The sequence below is a fragment of the Xiphophorus hellerii genome, chromosome 9 (assembly GCF_003331165.1).
Source record: "Xiphophorus hellerii strain 12219 chromosome 9, Xiphophorus_hellerii-4.1, whole genome shotgun sequence".
In the NCBI taxonomy this organism is placed as follows: Eukaryota; Metazoa; Chordata; class Actinopteri; order Cyprinodontiformes; family Poeciliidae; genus Xiphophorus; species Xiphophorus hellerii.
In genome coordinates, this window is record NC_045680.1 from 20,232,415 (window position 1) to 20,250,598 (window position 18,184).

At 36.7% G+C, this 18,184-nt stretch overlaps 1 protein-coding gene across 1 annotated transcript in view; it reads right to left on the bottom strand.

Annotated features, from left to right (window-relative positions):
- LOC116725515 (dynein heavy chain 8, axonemal) overlaps window positions 1–17,886 on the bottom strand; it is a 41,080-nt gene extending 23,194 nt beyond the window's left edge. Inside the window, exons 1-34 of the mRNA XM_032571616.1 lie at window positions 17,820–17,886; window positions 17,591–17,722; window positions 16,740–16,824; window positions 16,420–16,571; window positions 15,876–16,062; window positions 15,555–15,718; window positions 14,455–14,628; window positions 14,144–14,257; window positions 12,704–12,811; window positions 12,509–12,610; window positions 12,263–12,409; window positions 11,090–11,287; window positions 9,304–9,380; window positions 9,113–9,212; window positions 8,913–9,032; window positions 8,701–8,836; window positions 8,434–8,621; window positions 8,262–8,342; window positions 7,561–7,677; window positions 7,204–7,323; window positions 6,942–7,076; window positions 6,749–6,855; window positions 6,579–6,657; window positions 6,359–6,482; window positions 5,477–5,637; window positions 5,126–5,252; window positions 3,848–4,083; window positions 3,389–3,493; window positions 3,185–3,298; window positions 3,027–3,089; window positions 1,960–2,060; window positions 1,687–1,824; window positions 1,353–1,593; window positions 1,054–1,253 (exon numbers count right to left, since the gene is read on the bottom strand). Coding sequence (XP_032427507.1) covers window positions 1,054–1,253; window positions 1,353–1,593; window positions 1,687–1,824; window positions 1,960–2,060; window positions 3,027–3,089; window positions 3,185–3,298; window positions 3,389–3,493; window positions 3,848–4,083; window positions 5,126–5,252; window positions 5,477–5,637; window positions 6,359–6,482; window positions 6,579–6,657; window positions 6,749–6,855; window positions 6,942–7,076; window positions 7,204–7,323; window positions 7,561–7,677; window positions 8,262–8,342; window positions 8,434–8,621; window positions 8,701–8,836; window positions 8,913–9,032; window positions 9,113–9,212; window positions 9,304–9,380; window positions 11,090–11,287; window positions 12,263–12,409; window positions 12,509–12,610; window positions 12,704–12,811; window positions 14,144–14,257; window positions 14,455–14,628; window positions 15,555–15,718; window positions 15,876–16,062; window positions 16,420–16,571; window positions 16,740–16,824; window positions 17,591–17,722; window positions 17,820–17,861 — 4,475 coding nt within the window. The 5' untranslated portion in view covers window positions 17,862–17,886. The remainder of the gene's footprint in view (window positions 1–1,053; window positions 1,254–1,352; window positions 1,594–1,686; window positions 1,825–1,959; window positions 2,061–3,026; window positions 3,090–3,184; window positions 3,299–3,388; window positions 3,494–3,847; window positions 4,084–5,125; window positions 5,253–5,476; window positions 5,638–6,358; window positions 6,483–6,578; window positions 6,658–6,748; window positions 6,856–6,941; window positions 7,077–7,203; window positions 7,324–7,560; window positions 7,678–8,261; window positions 8,343–8,433; window positions 8,622–8,700; window positions 8,837–8,912; window positions 9,033–9,112; window positions 9,213–9,303; window positions 9,381–11,089; window positions 11,288–12,262; window positions 12,410–12,508; window positions 12,611–12,703; window positions 12,812–14,143; window positions 14,258–14,454; window positions 14,629–15,554; window positions 15,719–15,875; window positions 16,063–16,419; window positions 16,572–16,739; window positions 16,825–17,590; window positions 17,723–17,819) is intronic.
- Between the last annotated feature and the right edge of the window lie 298 nt (window positions 17,887–18,184).

An 18,184-nucleotide genomic window follows, 5' to 3' on the forward strand; every position in this document is an offset into this window, starting at 1 on the left:
TAATGTAATACAAGTGGTGTATTAATTTCAGTTGTACATAACAACCAACAAATACTGCATTCCAAATCATATTAATGTGCAATGATACAGTATCATTATTTATCATGTCCATGTGGTGTTTGGTTTCAGTCCTTTCTTCTCAAGAGCCAACTTTGGGACACACATCTGTTAGAAGAAAAAGGCCGTGTTTTTGAATTTGTATGTGAAATGACCAATTTATGGCAACGACTAAAGATCCAGATGTGGCCCAGGAACCCTAAAATATCAAACTCTACATTCAATCAACACCAGAAAAAGTATTTGTACTTTCTCATGCAACATCTCTTACATTAATTCATAATTTCATAAATTTGAAGGCTTATTGCTCCTGGGGTATTCATTGAGTTCATAGAGTTTCCACTTTCAGCTGGTGTTTAATCTTGGTAAGCACTTAGAAGTGTTTCCAAAAGTAGTGTTAGCATATTAAATTGTCCTGGTTAAGGATTTGGTTGAGGTTTAGTTTTAAAATGATATTACTCATAAGAAACATTATAAATTCAAACCAGCCAAGTAGTATATACTCTAAATAATTTTTTAGTATTAATGTACGTGATTATCAAACTAGACATGCATTCGAAGGTAGAGTTATACATCCACAGGTCCATACAAATTCTTTGAACACGTCGGCCTTACATAGTGTTGTATTCACATGGAACACCTTATCGAAAAATGTATCTGAGATACATAAGAATAGATTTTAAACATCTTTAAGAAGATATTTACAAAAAAAACAACTATACTGAAGGATTCTTCTTACTCCTATATTTACCTATATTGATTGTGCATGTTTTTCTGAATGTTTGTTTCTTAATGTATTGAAGTGAATGTCCTTTCGTAAAATGCTTTTTGAAATAGCATTCATTTTGTTTTGATCCATGGTCTCCATTTTGTATTTGCATCTCTTTATTTTTGGAGTTGTATCTATTTTTGAATTTGTGCAGTTTATGTGTGTTATATATATTTTTAATTGTTTGTATTGAATGTGTGGACCTTAGTAAGAGTAGATTCTCTTACCTATTGCTCAGCAGTGAACCGAGCACCATCAGACTGTCCTCCAGGATGGTAAGAATCTCTGTCGTCTCTGTTCCTCTCAGCATTAGCTCTCCTCTACTCTTGAAATTCATTAGGCATAGGTTCTGAACAGCCCACAGCTCTTTCACTTGTATCAGCTTGGCCTCAATATCCTTTTCCTTTACAGCTGATATGCAGATATCCTGAGAAAGCACCAAAAAGTAGGAGATAAACAGCTGAACAAATGCAATCCTTTATCTAAGAATAAAGAAAAAGTAGGTTTATGCAAACTGCAAGCAGACCTCAATATCATCCTTGTAGGTCAAAAGAGGGGCCTCCATGATGTTCTGCAGGGTAAAAGACTCAGACTCTATTTCAAACTCGTGTCCGGTCAAAGTTGTGATCCGATCCCAGTGTCTGCGGTTCATAGATTTGTTAGCCATCATTTCAAGCAGAGGACATGACTCATTGAAATCATCAATGGTTTTCTTTAGGTCATCGTAGGCCTGCCATTCCTTCAGGGCTTTGGGGAGCTTCCGACACCTACGGGTACAGATAATGCACAGAATACTGTCTGAATACACCAAGAAAGTGAAAGAAAATGAAACAAAACAGCTATGATAGTAAACACTTCACCTATTTTGGAATTCCAAAAGCTCTGCGTTGATCTTCTCAATATCCAAACATGTCCACAGAATTTTGTAGTATCCATCAATTTTGCTCATCACCGCATCATACAGGCCGTACAGTTTTTGAAGCAGATCAAGCTCTTTCCTATGTGAAACATTTAAACACATGTGTCATCTTGTTGCTTTGAAAGGCTGAATAAGCTGTAAAATATGCATTTTCGATACTGAAACAATTTTTTTGAAATGCATTTATGGGTAACGGAAAGAAAGCTTCACCAACTTTTTGAGAAGCAGGCTTTCATATTGTGTAACTGGCAAGCCAAGGAGCTGCTCTGCAGAAGTATAGGTGGTGAAATTTTTCCATAGTTCTTCAAATCTTGCCTGAACAAACACAAAAATGTTTAACAGAGGTTATTTAAAACAAAAGCTATCACTAGATTTAACATCGAGCAGGATACTGATTGGTCAGAAGGAATTAAAACCTTATAAATTAATTTCAGTTCTTGTAATCTACCTTATTCCTGAGAGTGTTGCAAGAGGTCTAATTTGCGGTAACTTTATGACAGAGGCACTGGCAGCAGAGTAATTTGTTTTAGTCTCTATGCACTCTAATAACTAAATTTCTTCTCATTTTGTCTGATAAAATAATCAGACAAATCAGAGAAAGCTTGACCAGCAGCTTCAGCTGGTGCATATTAAAGCTGGAGTGTTCCTACAATCAGTGAATTATCATTCATTTGTTGCCAACAAACAAGGAGACTAGGTGAATGTGGTTAAGGTATGCAACACTAAAACAACCACCAAAAGCCCCAAAGCTTTGCTCTTTTTATGCAAAATATAAACAGATTTTCAACCAAGGGAGGATAAAAATCTGCACTTTTGAGAACAGATCCTGTTTGATTTTATCTTGCAGTAATCATAAACAACCTACTTAAATATTTTTATGACCAGTAATGCCTTACTAACGCATGACATTGCAGTCTTTCCCCTACCAGTCCTTCTCAACCAGTGGAACTGATAAGGCAAACAGGGGTCATTTATTTGGGTCATCTCTCAACCTTGGTATCACTTGTGTAATTAATAATCCGCAAAGGTTAATGTTCCTACTTGTTGTCTTTTTCAAAAGAGCATTTGCTAATGTAAAAAAGCCAGACCGAAGGAATTTACACAATATATCACATGATCTAGGAATAAGATGAATGCTGCAATAGGTTTTCTTTTTTGTGTTTAATATATATTTTTTTAAGAAATGGGAACAGAAATGTTCAGAACTCTAAATGGGATGACAAAAAAAAAGTTACATGAATCCTAAACCAATGCAAGTTTTCATTTAAAGGACAGTGTCACCTGAAATTCTTGGAGCCGCTGGCTAGCCATTTGTGGAGCAATTCCTTGCACCAAAGGACCGTCCTGAAACGAGAGACCAAGTAGTAATATACTGTAAGACTATGTTTTTTAATTGAAAAATATTTTGAAAAGAGTTTAAATGTATGCAGGTTACTTACACGATCAAATTCTACCATGTAAGAGTTGACATCTTGCTTGAAAACAGTGACACATTCCAGAAGGTCTTGTTTGAAGTTGGGTTGCATAATGATAAGCACTTCCTGGATTGACCTCTAAGAAATGAAAGATTTTTTTTAAGTCCAGGACACAATGCATTATAACATCTTAACAAAAATGAATTATTGTCTGTTGGGAGTACGAACGGCTTTAGCCTGAAGTTCTGTGAAGAAAGTCTTCAGGACGTACACCCCCTCAACTTCTTTTTTGGTTATCTCTGCTTCGCTTTTGGTCAAAATTTCATAAGCTTCCTGTAAAATGTTTTTTTGTAGCAATGACAGAAAATGGACAAAAATTATTATGCATTGTTTTATTGCTTAAATAGATGTATGTCTGAATATCTATATTTATATATCTATATCTGTCTCTATACTGTAGATACTGTATATATATATAAATATATATATTTCTAATCCACACATTAATTTCCTTTAGAAATGTAGCACTATTTCAGAGGAAACAAGTAAGCTTTCCGGCTATATAAGATTTATTCTTAAGAACATTGCTAGAAGGAAAAATAACAACAAAATGCACCAAAAGCAACTTTACCTGCTTTTTCTGCTAAGTTTATATTACAATATAAAAGTAAATTGTGAGGGTCATACCCTGATGTTAGTCAGTGTCATATCAATGTGTATTTCTTCCTCACGAAGCTTTGACAGGGTAGCCATTGCCTGACGCGCACCTTCCAGATCCGCCACAGGTTTTGACAGCTGTGCGCCATATCGGTTTATTGCTATGGCGATGTCAATCTTTTTCTTCTTGTACTTCTCCTTCAGGTATTTACAAATCAGTGTTTTCCAGGCTTTGGTCTCGGCTATCAAGGTCTTCTTAAGAGAGCCTGCATTCACAATAGCACATTCCTCATGGAGAACCTGAACATAATTTACCATGGAGTTGTTTGATGAAAGTTCTTTATTAAGTTTTAGAACTTAACAAAAACCCGACATCAAACAATTTAATTGTTAGTTCTGGATTAGGTGAAAATATCACATCCTCTAATCCAGAACTAAGCAGCACCTTTTAGTTCTGGATTAGATGGTATCACTGGTTACGCTCAGTGTTAACAGTCAGAGTGTTTTTCTTTTACAAAAAGAGAACATTTGGATAGAGCTGATTGGAAAATTTACTTTTTCATTTGTTGTGTAGAGACCATCAAGTGTCCTTAGTTAATGTTGTCATCCTCTGGTTGTCTTCAAATTTCCAGATTACAGCTTCATGGAAGATTTACTTATGCAATCTAATCGACTGAAATTCATTTTATATGTGGATTTCTTAATATAATCTTGCAATATTACAATAAACATAAAAATATTCTGTTGCAAACTTTTTACAAAATGTGTTGGAATTCCACTGGACACTACTGTCGTGTTCTGTGTTTTCTGTGTGTTAATTTCGAGTTTTCGGTGTCTCTGTGTCTCCGTGTTGTCCTGTTCTCCCCTTGATTAGTTCCCAGGTGTTTCTTGTTCCCTGATTACCCCCAGTGTATTTAGTGTCACCTGTGTGTCTGTTCTTTGTCGGGTCCTCGTCTAATGTGTGCTCAGTCCTTTGTGTGTCCAGTCATAATACCAGTTGCTACCGGCATTGAGCCCTGGCTTCCGCTCAGTCGTGCTGCCTGTGTTTTGGACTTGTTTTGGACTATTTCTGACATTTCTTTATTATTAAATCACCATTATTCATCACACCTGGGTCATCTGCGTCTGCCTCACCACCTCACCACCGCAACTCATGACAACTACTGCACTTTGTTAATACTTATCAAATGAACTTTCCCTGTGTGTTAGATGTAGTCTAATACAATGTGAAGTATAAATAAGAAATTAAATATGCAATAAAAATAAATACAAGGACATTATCCAGTTACTATCTAAAACAAACCATACCTGTTGACAGCTCAATGCACTCAACATGAATGAAAGGTTGGACAGCTATAATTTCCTCCTCCACTGAGTCATAGTGCTGGATTTCAGACTTTATCTGGACCAAAGATGGCTTCTTGTCCATAAATTCCTTTAGAAACATATTTAATTATAAGAAAAAAGTTCTTCTGGTTAAAATTCAACTTGTTATATTTTCAAAGCATTTTTTCTGTTAACTATAGATATTGGCTTAATTAGTCAATATGCTTGAATGTAGCCCTCATACATGGATTTCATTTTGTGAAAGAAATGTTCTTAAATACATCCTTTTGGATGATATTCTGAATTACAAACGTCTACTTAAGGAAAACAAACCTTGACTTTCAGGTTCTTGTCCACGTCCCATAGCATCTGGAATTGACTGAACTTCTTCAGAGCCTCAGCTGTTAATGACTTTTGGGTAGTGATGGCAGTTTTTAGAACAGCAATAATCTTTCTAACCTCCTTATGCTCAAGAACCAAAGAATAGAAATTTTCTTTTTTGGCAGCAAGGCCAGAAGAATAAAAAGAAGAAAAGCGACAAACAACACCATTAACCAAATGTAAAAGTAAAGTTAAATAAATAAATAAATGTCATATGTTGTTGTGAACATACATATCCACAATGAAGGGTAATCTGTGGCATAATCCCTACATTTTCAATATGAATACTATTTCAACAAAACTTAATAGCACACATGTGCTGTTAATCTGAAAACTGTGGATCTAGGTGCTGTTAATTATTCACACAAGTCAAATTTTTTTAAGAAATGGAAAAGAATGGAAAAATTAACTGGAAACACTTAAAATTTTTAAATGTGAACATTTTCAGGAGCTGATTATTGTTCATAGCCATGTGATGTATTTTCTTGGGTTTGCCATATAGATTCTGCTAGTGTGAGCTTTGAAAGAAAAATCTGCATGTAAATTGTCCATTTCATTTTTATATGTCAAATAATCATTCAAGTAGATTTTAAAATTTTGCACATACTGTATATGAAAGAATTCCAAAATTCGGAACTGGGAATGCTTGTATTAAGTTATACACAACGGCCATTTGTCGTAAAGTTAACAACTCAATGCAATGCAGCGCATGTTTGTTCAGGAAAAATGGTTACTTCAAAATGAGTGACTCAACTGATGTTCATTAGTCACTGGGTTGTACTTAATTCCTACCCATTTATTTTATTCCTAATTAACACTTTGACTATTAGTTACCTTTTGCCTCAGAGTATTCCCAGCTAAACTCCCTATCCCATGCTATTCCTTTGCTGATTTCCACCACAGCATCAGAGAGTTGATTTATACCGCATTGGATCTCATCTATGCTGGGAATCATTACCTAATAAACACATATATCAGACACAGAAGCATTATTTTACCACTAATGTGTTTAGTTTAACTGCTAAATTAAACTGGTAAGTAAGAAGAAACTTGCCACTTTGGAGGTGTGAAGTTGGGCTTCAGCTTTGATCATCACATCCACCCTTGATCCAGACCTCCACTTCTGGTAAGTACTAAATTGAATATCCATTAATGTTTGTCTATAAGTGATTCATCCAAAGTTTTCTGATACAAGTGGGCTGTTTCAAAAACAGACATACTTACCCTACGCCACAAATTCTCTTTTTAAGGATATCCAGGGATCCCCTAATTGTCTTGAGTAGAGTTTCAAACACTTTTGTACTGAAGATTTCGTAAAGCTTCTTGAACTCCTGGAAAAAAAGGCAATTCCACATAAACTGTGTGAAATACTCTGAACAGAATGAAACAAATGTTTTCAGTAGGTAAGCAAACGTACTCTTTGGAAGTTGACTGATGTGTCTTGGCCTTTGTTTTCATCAGTGCCCCTCAATACAATTCCTAGCTCTTTGATTGCACACTTAACCTGAGCAAATCTGGTATTCAATTTGCCTGCCCACTCAAGACTAAAGTTCTGAAAAGGGTAAAAAGAAAACATGCAAACAATGAAAAAGCCGGAACATTAAGGATTTAAAAACTACATAAGGAGCAAAACTAAAACTGAAGGACAACATTCCAGTTTTTACTCATTATGATCATGCCTTATTAAGAGCAATGAGATCCGGCAGGGACAACGAGTAATCATCTGGAAGGTCAATCACCGGCGTCTCTGAGATTTCCTTCAGGACAGCATCAATGTGCATCTTACAAATATGTTGTGCCTTGGAAAAAGAAGAGGCAAGTTAATGGAAAAGAGCATCATCATAATTATGTCAAGTGCAACATAGTCAATCATTTCTACATGCAACACAACTTTAAATATTAAGACATTCTGGTTGTCAAAGGATAACTCCCTTAGCTTTAATTCAAGTCTTTATAAAATATATATATATATTTGTATCACTGAAAACTGTATCTAAAACTGCCAGGCAGGAAGTTCTTTATATTCAGAAACATACCTTATTTACAACGTGTTTGAGCTCAGTCAAAGCAGTCTCAACATCATCAATGAACTTGTCCAGGAGGAAGGATGGCCACGTCACCAGCAGTGAGCCAAAGCGAAGGGCAACTTCAACCTATTAAATTAGCACCGATATACAAGCATTAAAGAAAATTTAACCACAAAACTATAACAATTCCATACATTTCCTGATTGAATTAAAAGGAAATTGCTTGTAACTTCCTTTTACAAGCAAGGACATTAGTAAACAAGGAAGGAAGGACCCATGGAAAAAAGAAGGTAAGAAGGAAGGAAAGAAGGAATGACAGAGGGAGGGGCAGAAGAAACACATGAAATATCCAAAGAAGGAAGGATTATACAAAGGACACATCGAAGTAGGGAATGAAGGACAGGTGTAATCATCTGAGGATGGAGGACAGAAAGAAGGATACGATAGGCAACTAAATACAGACGTCTGGACATACAAGTATTATTCCAAACCCTTATTTTCTAGACTGGTCTAGCCCTAGGTAATAGCTAAAATTAAGTTCAATACTTAATCTTAGTTATTTCCATACGTAACACTTCCAGACAGTGTAGTGTACTGAATTTACAAAATACTTACATTTTTAACTTTTGAAGTTAAAATACTTAATCCTAGTTATTTCCATACGTAACACTTCCAGACAGTGTAGTGTACTGAATTTACAAAATACTTACATTTTTAACTTTTGAAGCAAGCAAGCTGCTCAAGTCATCCCGAATGCTGACACAGGTGGATTCATACTCTTCCAAAATGGTCTAAAAAAAAAAAGCATTCAAGTGACTTTGTATCAGGTTATTACAATCCTTGTTTCACTACTGTAGTGAAAAAGCTAAAAATGTACTTTACCTTAAGCCTTAGGTGACTGTCCTGTAACTTCCTTTCCATATTGAGAAGAGCTAACGCCTGCTTTGGAACCTCTAGACCCATGCTTAACAAACACTTCGTCTCCCAAATGACCTCAGTTATTTTTGGATCAAAGTTAACCAAAAACTTTCTGGTCTTAGGGTGACGCACCAGCAGAGTATGATTTAGGACTGTCACCAAGAGCAGAAAAAGTGCCTAAGTGTCCTATAACAAATAGTGCCAGCATTTTGCAAGAAACTAGGGACTTACTGTGATCTAGTTTGGAAACATCATCCTTCCATGTCTGGTATTGGATACATTCAAACTCCACCAGTAAGGCTGCAGTTTGATTGTACAGCCTGAGCACTTTTTTCCCATCGGCACTTGCCAGAACATCTGAGTTTTCCTTTTGAGGAAGAAAGGCCAATCAATAACAAGGAAATGCACAACTCTTACTTTTTTTTTTATAAATATTGACCCACTTTTATGAAAAAAATGGGTTCGTGAATCCTTTTAAAAAGGTGCCTGGCCCAACCAATTCTGCCAGCCACTGGAGGAATGTTTCTAGCAATCGGAGGATCCCTCTGCTCCTTGTCAAAGAGCTACAAACAAAGAGGTCGAAATTGTTTCATTCTTAAATTACAGTATGTATCTATGTGTTAAGTTCTATCAAACTATAAACCTTTGTGATATTATCCACTTCTGTGATATAGCACTGGAGAACATTATGCAAAATGTTGAAAATTTGTGTGTCCAGACAAGAAAGCTTCAGCTTCTGAAATCTATGAAAAAGGAAAGTTTATAGAATTATATTACAATAACAAGAAAATGACAGTAAAATGTTCACAATGTACTATGATGAATTTTACTAACCGCTGTAGAAGTGCCAGAGCTTGCTGCGATGAGTAGATTTTTGAGAAGCATGCATTCATGAATACCTGGAGTTTGTTCTGTAGACATGAACAGGAAGACGTTTAAATTTCAATGGAGTTTCAGCCTCAAGCTGTGAAACTGATTACACTCATCTGCTTAGAGACTGTACATCACCAGTCATCCTTCTTTCTTTTAACGATACTCTGTACGGTTTTAAAAAATATGACTACGTAAAGTAGTTAACCTTAGACATGCGTATGTACTGTATCTGTGAATAAGTGGTTCACGCTTTTAAATTCTTCCTCTTCACGTGTAAATCATTCACTTATGGTCTATATTAAGTAGAACTGTGATGCTTTGGTCTGAATTCTTCGCCATTGTAGCTCCACAGACCCCTCGTTTACCCTTGTTCTGAGGAGCGTTTTAGAGCAACTTGTTTTGATGGCGCCTTTTTGAATGCAATGAGACGTTTCACGTCCCGCCCCTGTCCGGGTCGCAGGGTGTTCCACTCCTCCCCGTTCGGCCATTTATGTAGTTTGATGGCAGCAATACGATTATCCACTGGCAGAGAAATGTTGTATTCCAAAGTTTATGAAAGATATCAACAACGGAAGACTTGTCCATCCGACCTTACATGTTGGAGCCAGAGTCTGAGTAGGAGAATGAAGAAGACATTCATTCTCCTATACCATTGCAAAGAATTCAAATGAATGTATTCAAATGAATGCATTGCAATGGTGTTATTACTGTATTTACACCCTCTCCATCCATCCCAACTACCTACAATATGGAACACAGTTGAACTATAGTGTCCATTAATATCAGATACCTATGACAATATTAATGCTACCATAATATGAATGTAGTAAACATAGGTTCAATGATACTGTCAAACCAATGGCCAGGACATCATTATCAACACACAATATCTGTGTCTAAAATAAGCTTTGCTGTCATTTTAACATTATTTGGAGCTTACGGCTTTGCTGTGTCCCTCGTTTCAGTAGAGAGAAGGAACTGACCCTCAATCAGACAAAGTCTTTCAGAAAATCCCTCTTCATACTGGTAGAGGTTGCTGAGCATTGTTCTGTAAGTGCTCCCTAAACAGACTTTTCCTACTGATGTGAGTACATTCCCAAGAAAAATAAAATTTAACCAGACACTTCGAAGAGGCTCTGATGCCGGGAAGCAATGTAAGGAATCATGCGCTTTAATACAAGCTAGGACCAAACATTTTGACTTGTCTACTTGCAACTTAACTGAAGTTGAACTACAAAATCGCTGTGGGGAAATAAATGGCGGATTCCCAAAACTGATTAGCCGGAAGTCATGAATTTGTTTAGCAGTGTGTGTCATACAAAAGAAAAACATTAAAGTGAATAGAGAAAAATGAACACAACTAAATATTAAAAAGTGGATTTTGCATGATACTTCCCCTTTAACTTAATTATTGACAATTTTCAACACTTGGCTCAACCAAAACCATTTTGCAAGTTTCTGCAGTTTTTTTTCCTTCACAATTTATTTTGGATGGTGAGCTCCAAGTCTTTGAGGTTGGAAGGCCTAAGTACTATCACCCTAATTGTTAGGTCACTCCATACATTCTTTATCAGATTTTTGTTGGTAATCTCTCTGGGTCACTCTGAAACAGACTCCTTCTATCACAAAAATGTATTTGAAACTTATGAGTTAAAAGATGACTTGAATCCCGCATCTCTCAGTCAAATTAATAATTTCGACCTTTATTGCGTGAAAGACAATGTTCATAATGTAGGAACAGACATACCTCAATGAGGCTGATTTCATTTATAAACTTGACAAAATCGCCGTCAAATTCAGTCATCTTTGGAGACAATATGTCATACTGCTTTCTTTTCAAATTCGAGGACACAGTCAGGAATTGTCTGGCAAGAATCTCGATGCCTTCGATCTTTGACTTTCCAAGAGATTCAAATGTCTTGAACACTGAGATTATTTGTTCGATCTACAAAAGATAATAAATGTGTTAATTCTTGGGGTAGTATTGTAAAAGTGACTTGTTGAGGAGCACTTGTTTTAAACTACCCTATTTGTACGGTGACTGACAGGTGCAAACACACAGCAGATGGCAAAATGAGTCTTGTGTAGAGTTTTGTGTCTAGTCTACTCTGCATCTGAAACAAATCTCCAGAAAACTGCCAAAACACAGAGTTCCTTTTAAGCCAAGGCTAAAAACTCACCTGTTTAGGATTGCTTTTGACCCATAATTTCTGGAACATTGACAAACGTGATGTGTGTTGATGATTTTGATGATGGGACTCGACAAAATGTAATGTTTGTTGTTGGTTTCTCAATTGATAACAAATGTTGTTAATTACATTTTTGAGTTTTTATGTTGTACAGCACTTTGAACTGCCTTGTTGCTGAAACGTGCTACGCAAATAAACTTGATTGACTGATTGAAAATAGAAGTGCTACAGACCCTTAGGGGGAGATGACCAACAAATCATATTGGACCTGAATCTAAGCAAATACAGGGTGTGAGGAATTAATGTCCAGAAAAAAAGTGGAGGAAGGAAGAAAGCGGTGTTTTATACTTCATCTCTTTTTAAAACACACAGTCTCTTCCGATAGCATTTTTACATTGGTAATAATTACCTACTCCAGACTCCCCCGAGTGGTCTGGAGCATTCCTGCTTTGCAGAGCAAGTTTGCAGCTCTTCGTATTTGCATTTTTGCAGCATTTTTCCTTTTTCTTCTATTTCATGTGACTGCAGCATTTTATTTGTGATTCCGCCATTTTGCTATTGCATTTGGGTTTTTTGAAGTTGGATTCATTTATCTGTGTGCTGCTCATTTTGCCCTTAGTGAGCGTTTATATGTTTGCAGCTCGTTGCACCATTTCCACCGTGTTTACACCTGTCAGCTGCCATATATTTTTGGCTATCTCCACAATGTCAGCCTCAAAGATAGCAATGACCTTTTTAAGTCTTTTACAGAAGTTCTCAAACATGCCAAAAATATGCCGCTCCGAAAGCACAAAGCCCTTTTCCTTCTGGTCTGATTTCGCCGTTAGTTTCTTTTCTTGGAAGAAGGACCGATACGCCTCAAACAAAGTTGTGCAGTCCTACGCAGAACAGAATAGGCAATGGGTAATGATTGCTGAAGTCAAGCCAAAGCAATGCAAGCACACACATACAATAAGAAGTATTAGCATCACAGTCACCTGCATTTTCCTCATGAGCGGTTCGGAATCTTGATCCCATATTAAACTCTTGCCATGGTCAGTAATATGTGCTCTGCACGCTGTAACCAGTTGATTTGTGACCTGGAAAAGTATACATTACCAAGGTTTATATAACTGAATGGTTAACTTTTAGAAAACAACTGAAATCTTAAATAATAATAGTAACACACTTACTTTAATTAACAGTGATGGCATCTTTTCATTTATGTTGCGGAACAGTGGTACTCTGTGAACTAATTCAACGGCGTTGACGAGACTATGCACACTTTTTATCAGGGAATCCTGGAATTATGAACAACTTATAATACAGAAGTGTTATGTGCAGACACAGGGTTGTAAGACAACAATTTCTGAAAGGGTTGAACTTCCTTCTAACATGTAGTACAACTACGTGGCAGAGAAATGCACATTATGAATTGCATGTCAAATAAAAACTTATCTTGGTGCATTTTAACAATTAGAGATTGTTAAATCTCTAATTCAACAAAGTACAATCTTAAATTATGTAATTCTTGCACACAAAATGAAAAGTTTTTAATCCTTTTACTAAGTTTAAATAACAACAATATGTAAGTGTTAATAAATATATATGGTCTGGCCGAAAGAAATTGAGTATTTAAAGGGGCAGTATTATGTATGTTCCAGGCACATAGTGCCATTTTACAGCAAAATCAAGTAACTATGTTTCCTTTAAGTGTTTTAAAAATGCAATTTAACACATTTAAATTGGGCTTCTGTCTTTTTCCCAGCGCTGCGTGTCCCGAAGCTGAAACATCGTCAGTGACCCCTCACACCCCCACCATGGACTGTTCTCCCTGCTGCCCTCTGGAAAGAGGTTCCGCAGCATCCGGTGCAGGTCCACCAGGTTCCGAAACAGCTTTTTCCCACTTGCCATCAGACTGCTGAACTCTTAACTGGACTGCACTCAAAAACTGGTCTCCACTTTATACCTTGCACATATACATAGCTAAGTAACTTCCATTTTACTGTCAGTCCTGCACTTTATATTTTATATTCATATTTATATTCATATTTTATACTGTATTTTATTTTATTCTGGAGTAACCTCACAACATTGGAACCTCAAAACACTGTCCTGAGCTGTATGCAACGAAATTTCGTTCTGTATACACCCTGTGCATGCAAAATGACAATAAAGTCAGTCTAAGTCTAAGTTTTAAGAAGCTCCTATTCTGACACTCCGTCTTAGGAGGTCATCACAACAACGTTTCTCCTTTAAGCGGTTTATGGCCATTTTTCAGAGCATTGCACAAAGTAGTTCCTATGATGAGCTCAGCAGATATGCAGTTGTCCCAGGTGTTTGCTAATTGCTGCTGCTGCTAGCCTGAAAGAGCTGAGTGAAGAGACATGGGACGGGAGGCGGAAGCTTGGCTAAGGACTGCAGCCCCAAGGAAGAGCTTTGTGGAAATAGTCAACACTTGGTGGGATCTCTCAAACGTGCATGAAAAAAATCAAAGCAACATGTTGCAACATAATAAACTAAAACAAAAAAAAAAAGTCAATTTTAGGTCATACTCCCCCTTTAAAAATATTTTCATTCAATGTATCATAACACGAGCTCTAGCTCTTAATTAAATCGCTTAAAGTACATACCGGGTCATTGTTATACAGTGCTTGCAAGACTTTCTCCAGTGTGGACAGGAATTTTAAATAGTCTTTTGATTCATTTACACGATCTGTTATCCTCTTATCCAGATCCCGCCACACCTGCACAAGGATATGGATTGAGTTAATAGGGTATGTTAAGTTATTTATATCAGTTATTTTAGCCCCAAGCTAAAACATCTTCCTGACAGAAATACGGCTTTCTTAGAACCTAGTTAGTTAGAACGTAACCTCAAAACACTGAAAATTTTACACGGTGCAAAATGTTTTATAGTCTATACTTAACCTTATTATATTACCTTTATCATTTTGGAACGGCGTATATGGAGTACCATTACCACTGCATTACACTCTTCACTTTTCATGTGATTGACGATGGAGCTGAACTTTGAGTGCTTCTTCTTCCAGTATTCTAACTCGCTCAGAGGTCCCTCAGCATCTATTTTCCTCAACTGATCATCCTCAGTCAGGACCTGGTCATGATAAAAATAAAAGACATCACAGTAATTCAGCATTGTATTTCGCCTTCAGCAGAATTTGATCTGGGCCCCAGCTTCCTGCAAAGAACTTCACTTCACCACCACCAACAGCATTTCAGAAGGGATCTGGTGGAATCTGGGGGACCATGTTTAATTTGCTATGCTTAAATCTCAAGCTTTTAGATGTACGGTCTGTGTTTCAAGCTTTTCTGGGGACCCAATGACGCATTGGAGGCTCTAACTAGCAATTAGGTTTCTACATGCTTTAGGCAACTCAGGGGTATCCAAAGTATGATCAGGTCTATATTTGGCCATTAGAATATTTTTGGGGGGCTGGTTTCAATGATATCTTCAGGCAAAGATTATCAGTGACAATTTTTTTTTAATATCAGGTACAACACAGAGTATTAATCTATTTATAAGCTTTTTTTTGGTTTGCTTTTATTGTAATTTCAGAGTACATACGATTGCAAACTTTTACTTAACAGCAGATTTAAATGTTGTTCCTGAAAATACATCGAAGCATTTTACTAAAGCAACAAAATATCAACCAGATAACTTGGAAAATTAAATGTCTTTCTTTAAATGATGTTATATGTTTTAGATCAATTGTGATTTACAAATCCCTTTTCTATGAAAATCTGAATACTTTGTAGTTTCAATAAAATGACTTAATTTTTGAACAGGTCAAAAGAATTTATAGAAAAATGTTTTTTGCATCTCTTTGTAGAAAAAAAAATTTAAGGCCTGTTAGTAATTTTAACTTGTCAATTTTGCTACGTGTGGTTACAAGCTTAGATACCACTACCGGTCTAAACTAACGCTTCGTCTTTTGTGGATACTGTTTTAACCACTTCTAGTACTAATCAAAGGCAGTTCTGTGACATCTACATCACAGATAAATGTTTGTGATTACAAACCTGTTCAATTTCCTTGCACCAGCGCCTCAGAATCTCTTCCAGTCGCTGCACTTCCTCAAAGTCAGAAGCTGCGGCTTTCATCTCTTCAAGACACGTCAGTTTGGAAAAGTTGACACCTGACGGTTTGCTCAAATGAACAACACTGGTGTTTCTTATTTGAAGGTCTGGTAAAACAGACAAAAAGTAATATATATATATATATAAATTCTACTAAAGTATTGTTTGAGTTTTGTAGTTTCTCAACATACATGTATTTTTTGTCTGTTAACACTTAGCCAACTTGAAAGAATATGCAGCGAAAATTAAAAAGAAAAATCCTACCATCAAGCGTGCCCAGAAAATGTTTAAAGTTATCCAAGAACAACTTTTTTGTTTTTTCCCCGTGTTTTGACTGGTCCAATGCACCCCAGCTGTCCTGTGCCTCAAGAATTGGTAGCAGAAATCCATAGGCATTCCTTAATCCTTTTAGGAGGCCCTCAGTGGCATCAATCACAGAGAAACAAATTTGCTATGAGACATTCAGAAAAAAAAAAAAAAACTGTGAGAAGGAATGGAAGAAGCATAATAAACATACAGTAGGTAATATTATTTATTTTGATAGCAATGGTGAATGACTCAAATACTTTTGGGAACATGTATGTTTTAACATTGTATTTTTTTTCTCTCTTTTACAGCGTGAAACATTCATTCTCATTGTGACGTAAAATAAGATCATTTATTTCGCGTTTAACAGGGAGTGAGCACTTTAACTATCTACCTACTTTGCATGAGTGAACCTTAAAAACTAGAATAACTTTGCACATACACACAAAAATAAATAAATAAAACAAATAAAGTCACAGAGAAAAACTACATCAAATTTTACCTCATGTATTTTTTCAGGAGTCACAGGATCGTTCACGTCTGTTCGATCAAAATAGCAGCAGATGCCGGTCAGACAGGTCTTGCTTAAATCGGCTAAAAACAGCCTGCGTCCTTTTTCCAGTGCGGCAAGTCCCTGATATGTGCGCCCACATTCTGAAACCAAGTGCAAAATGGCCTAAGTGAGTGACATGAGCAACAACTACTGTTTTAGAAAACTGAAATCAGTTAATTATAGCCCTAAAATTTGAAACCTAAGATGAAAAAAAATGAACAGGAGATGGACTCAGGTCTGACACTGCAGACTTCTCCAGGTAATCCTACCTACTCCTGGGGGGTCAGACTCCTGGTAGACAAAGGAGATCGTTTTACAACCTCCAGCAGCGAAGAAATGATCAAAAGCAGCCAGCTATGCCGTAAAAAAAATAAACAAGCAAGCAAAACATGGTAAGAACATGTCCACAACACACAAAAAGCAGAGATGCAGCTATCAAATACCAATCCAACCAAAATCTAAATTTCTGAATTTAGAGACAACATCGAATCAAACCCAAAAAAGTGAAAGAAAAAAAGATGCACGCAATGCAATACTGTATCACATATGATGCGTTCATGATGTTTGACACAGCAGCTTGACATAGTCGGGCATCTGCCTGTACTCGATAACTAAGCAGCTCATTATCACTTCACGGTACTTTACAGTCTCGTTATGAAGAGACTGTAAAGTACTGTACATACAAATCTATGCATCACAACACAAAATATATGAGGGAAAGGGGGGCAAAAATACTGCAAAAAAAGTACAACTGTGTATGTAAAGTTCCCCTTTCAGCTGCACTCAAAGATACACTTTAAACCAAGGACTTTACAGCCTCGATAACGATATTTTCAAAGTTGCCAAAGGACAATGGTGAAACTGTTGTCCAGACCGACCCAAGGCATGAGCGAACTTTGGGGGCTCAGTTCGGCCCCCAAACCATCAGGTGTCTCCTGTAAATGCTTGAACTTCAACCGAACTTCTACATTGGGTTATCGTTCCAGATTTTCATTAGATTAGAAACTCATACCAGCCCATAATCACAATCCAGCACCAGCTACTCCATACAAAGATTCCCTCCCTTTCATTGACCGATTTGATTGTTGTTCTGAAGGCAAAGCCATAAAGCAAGACTTACGGATGGAGAATCTAAAACAAATTCCTCTACTGCCGATGGGGTCAAAGATAGCTCACATGCAATTATTTCAAACATGTATTTGTGTGAAGAGGTGAGCAGATTTCTCCGCTCCTCTCTCTCCTTCTTATAGACCTGAACAAGGCAAGAAGTGCAATTAGCAAACTGTTAAGCGATAAGTTAAATCTGCTGTCTGAAATCAAAAGGCCAAGGGAAAAAAAAATAGACTTACTTCATTTCCAAACTTGCTTGCTTTAGGGTTTTGTGTATCCATTATGGAAATGTTTGGAGGCAGGTATAAGGGCTTCCTTGCTGTTTAAAATCTCAGCTCTCCTCCCCCTATGACTATTAAACCAGAGAACACAGTCATATGTAGTTCTATGTTTTCTATTTCTTTACAAAAAAATAGCCTCAAAATATGAAGTTAAAGCAGAAAGGAAAACGGGCCTTCTGTGTATCCGAAATGTTCTCTTAACAATTAAAGAAATGTTGAATTATGTATTTTTGCAATACATGTGACCTGCGCAGGTTCTACCCTCCCACCCACTGACTGCAGGAGATCCACACCAGACCCAAACACATCCTTCTTCTCTCAAT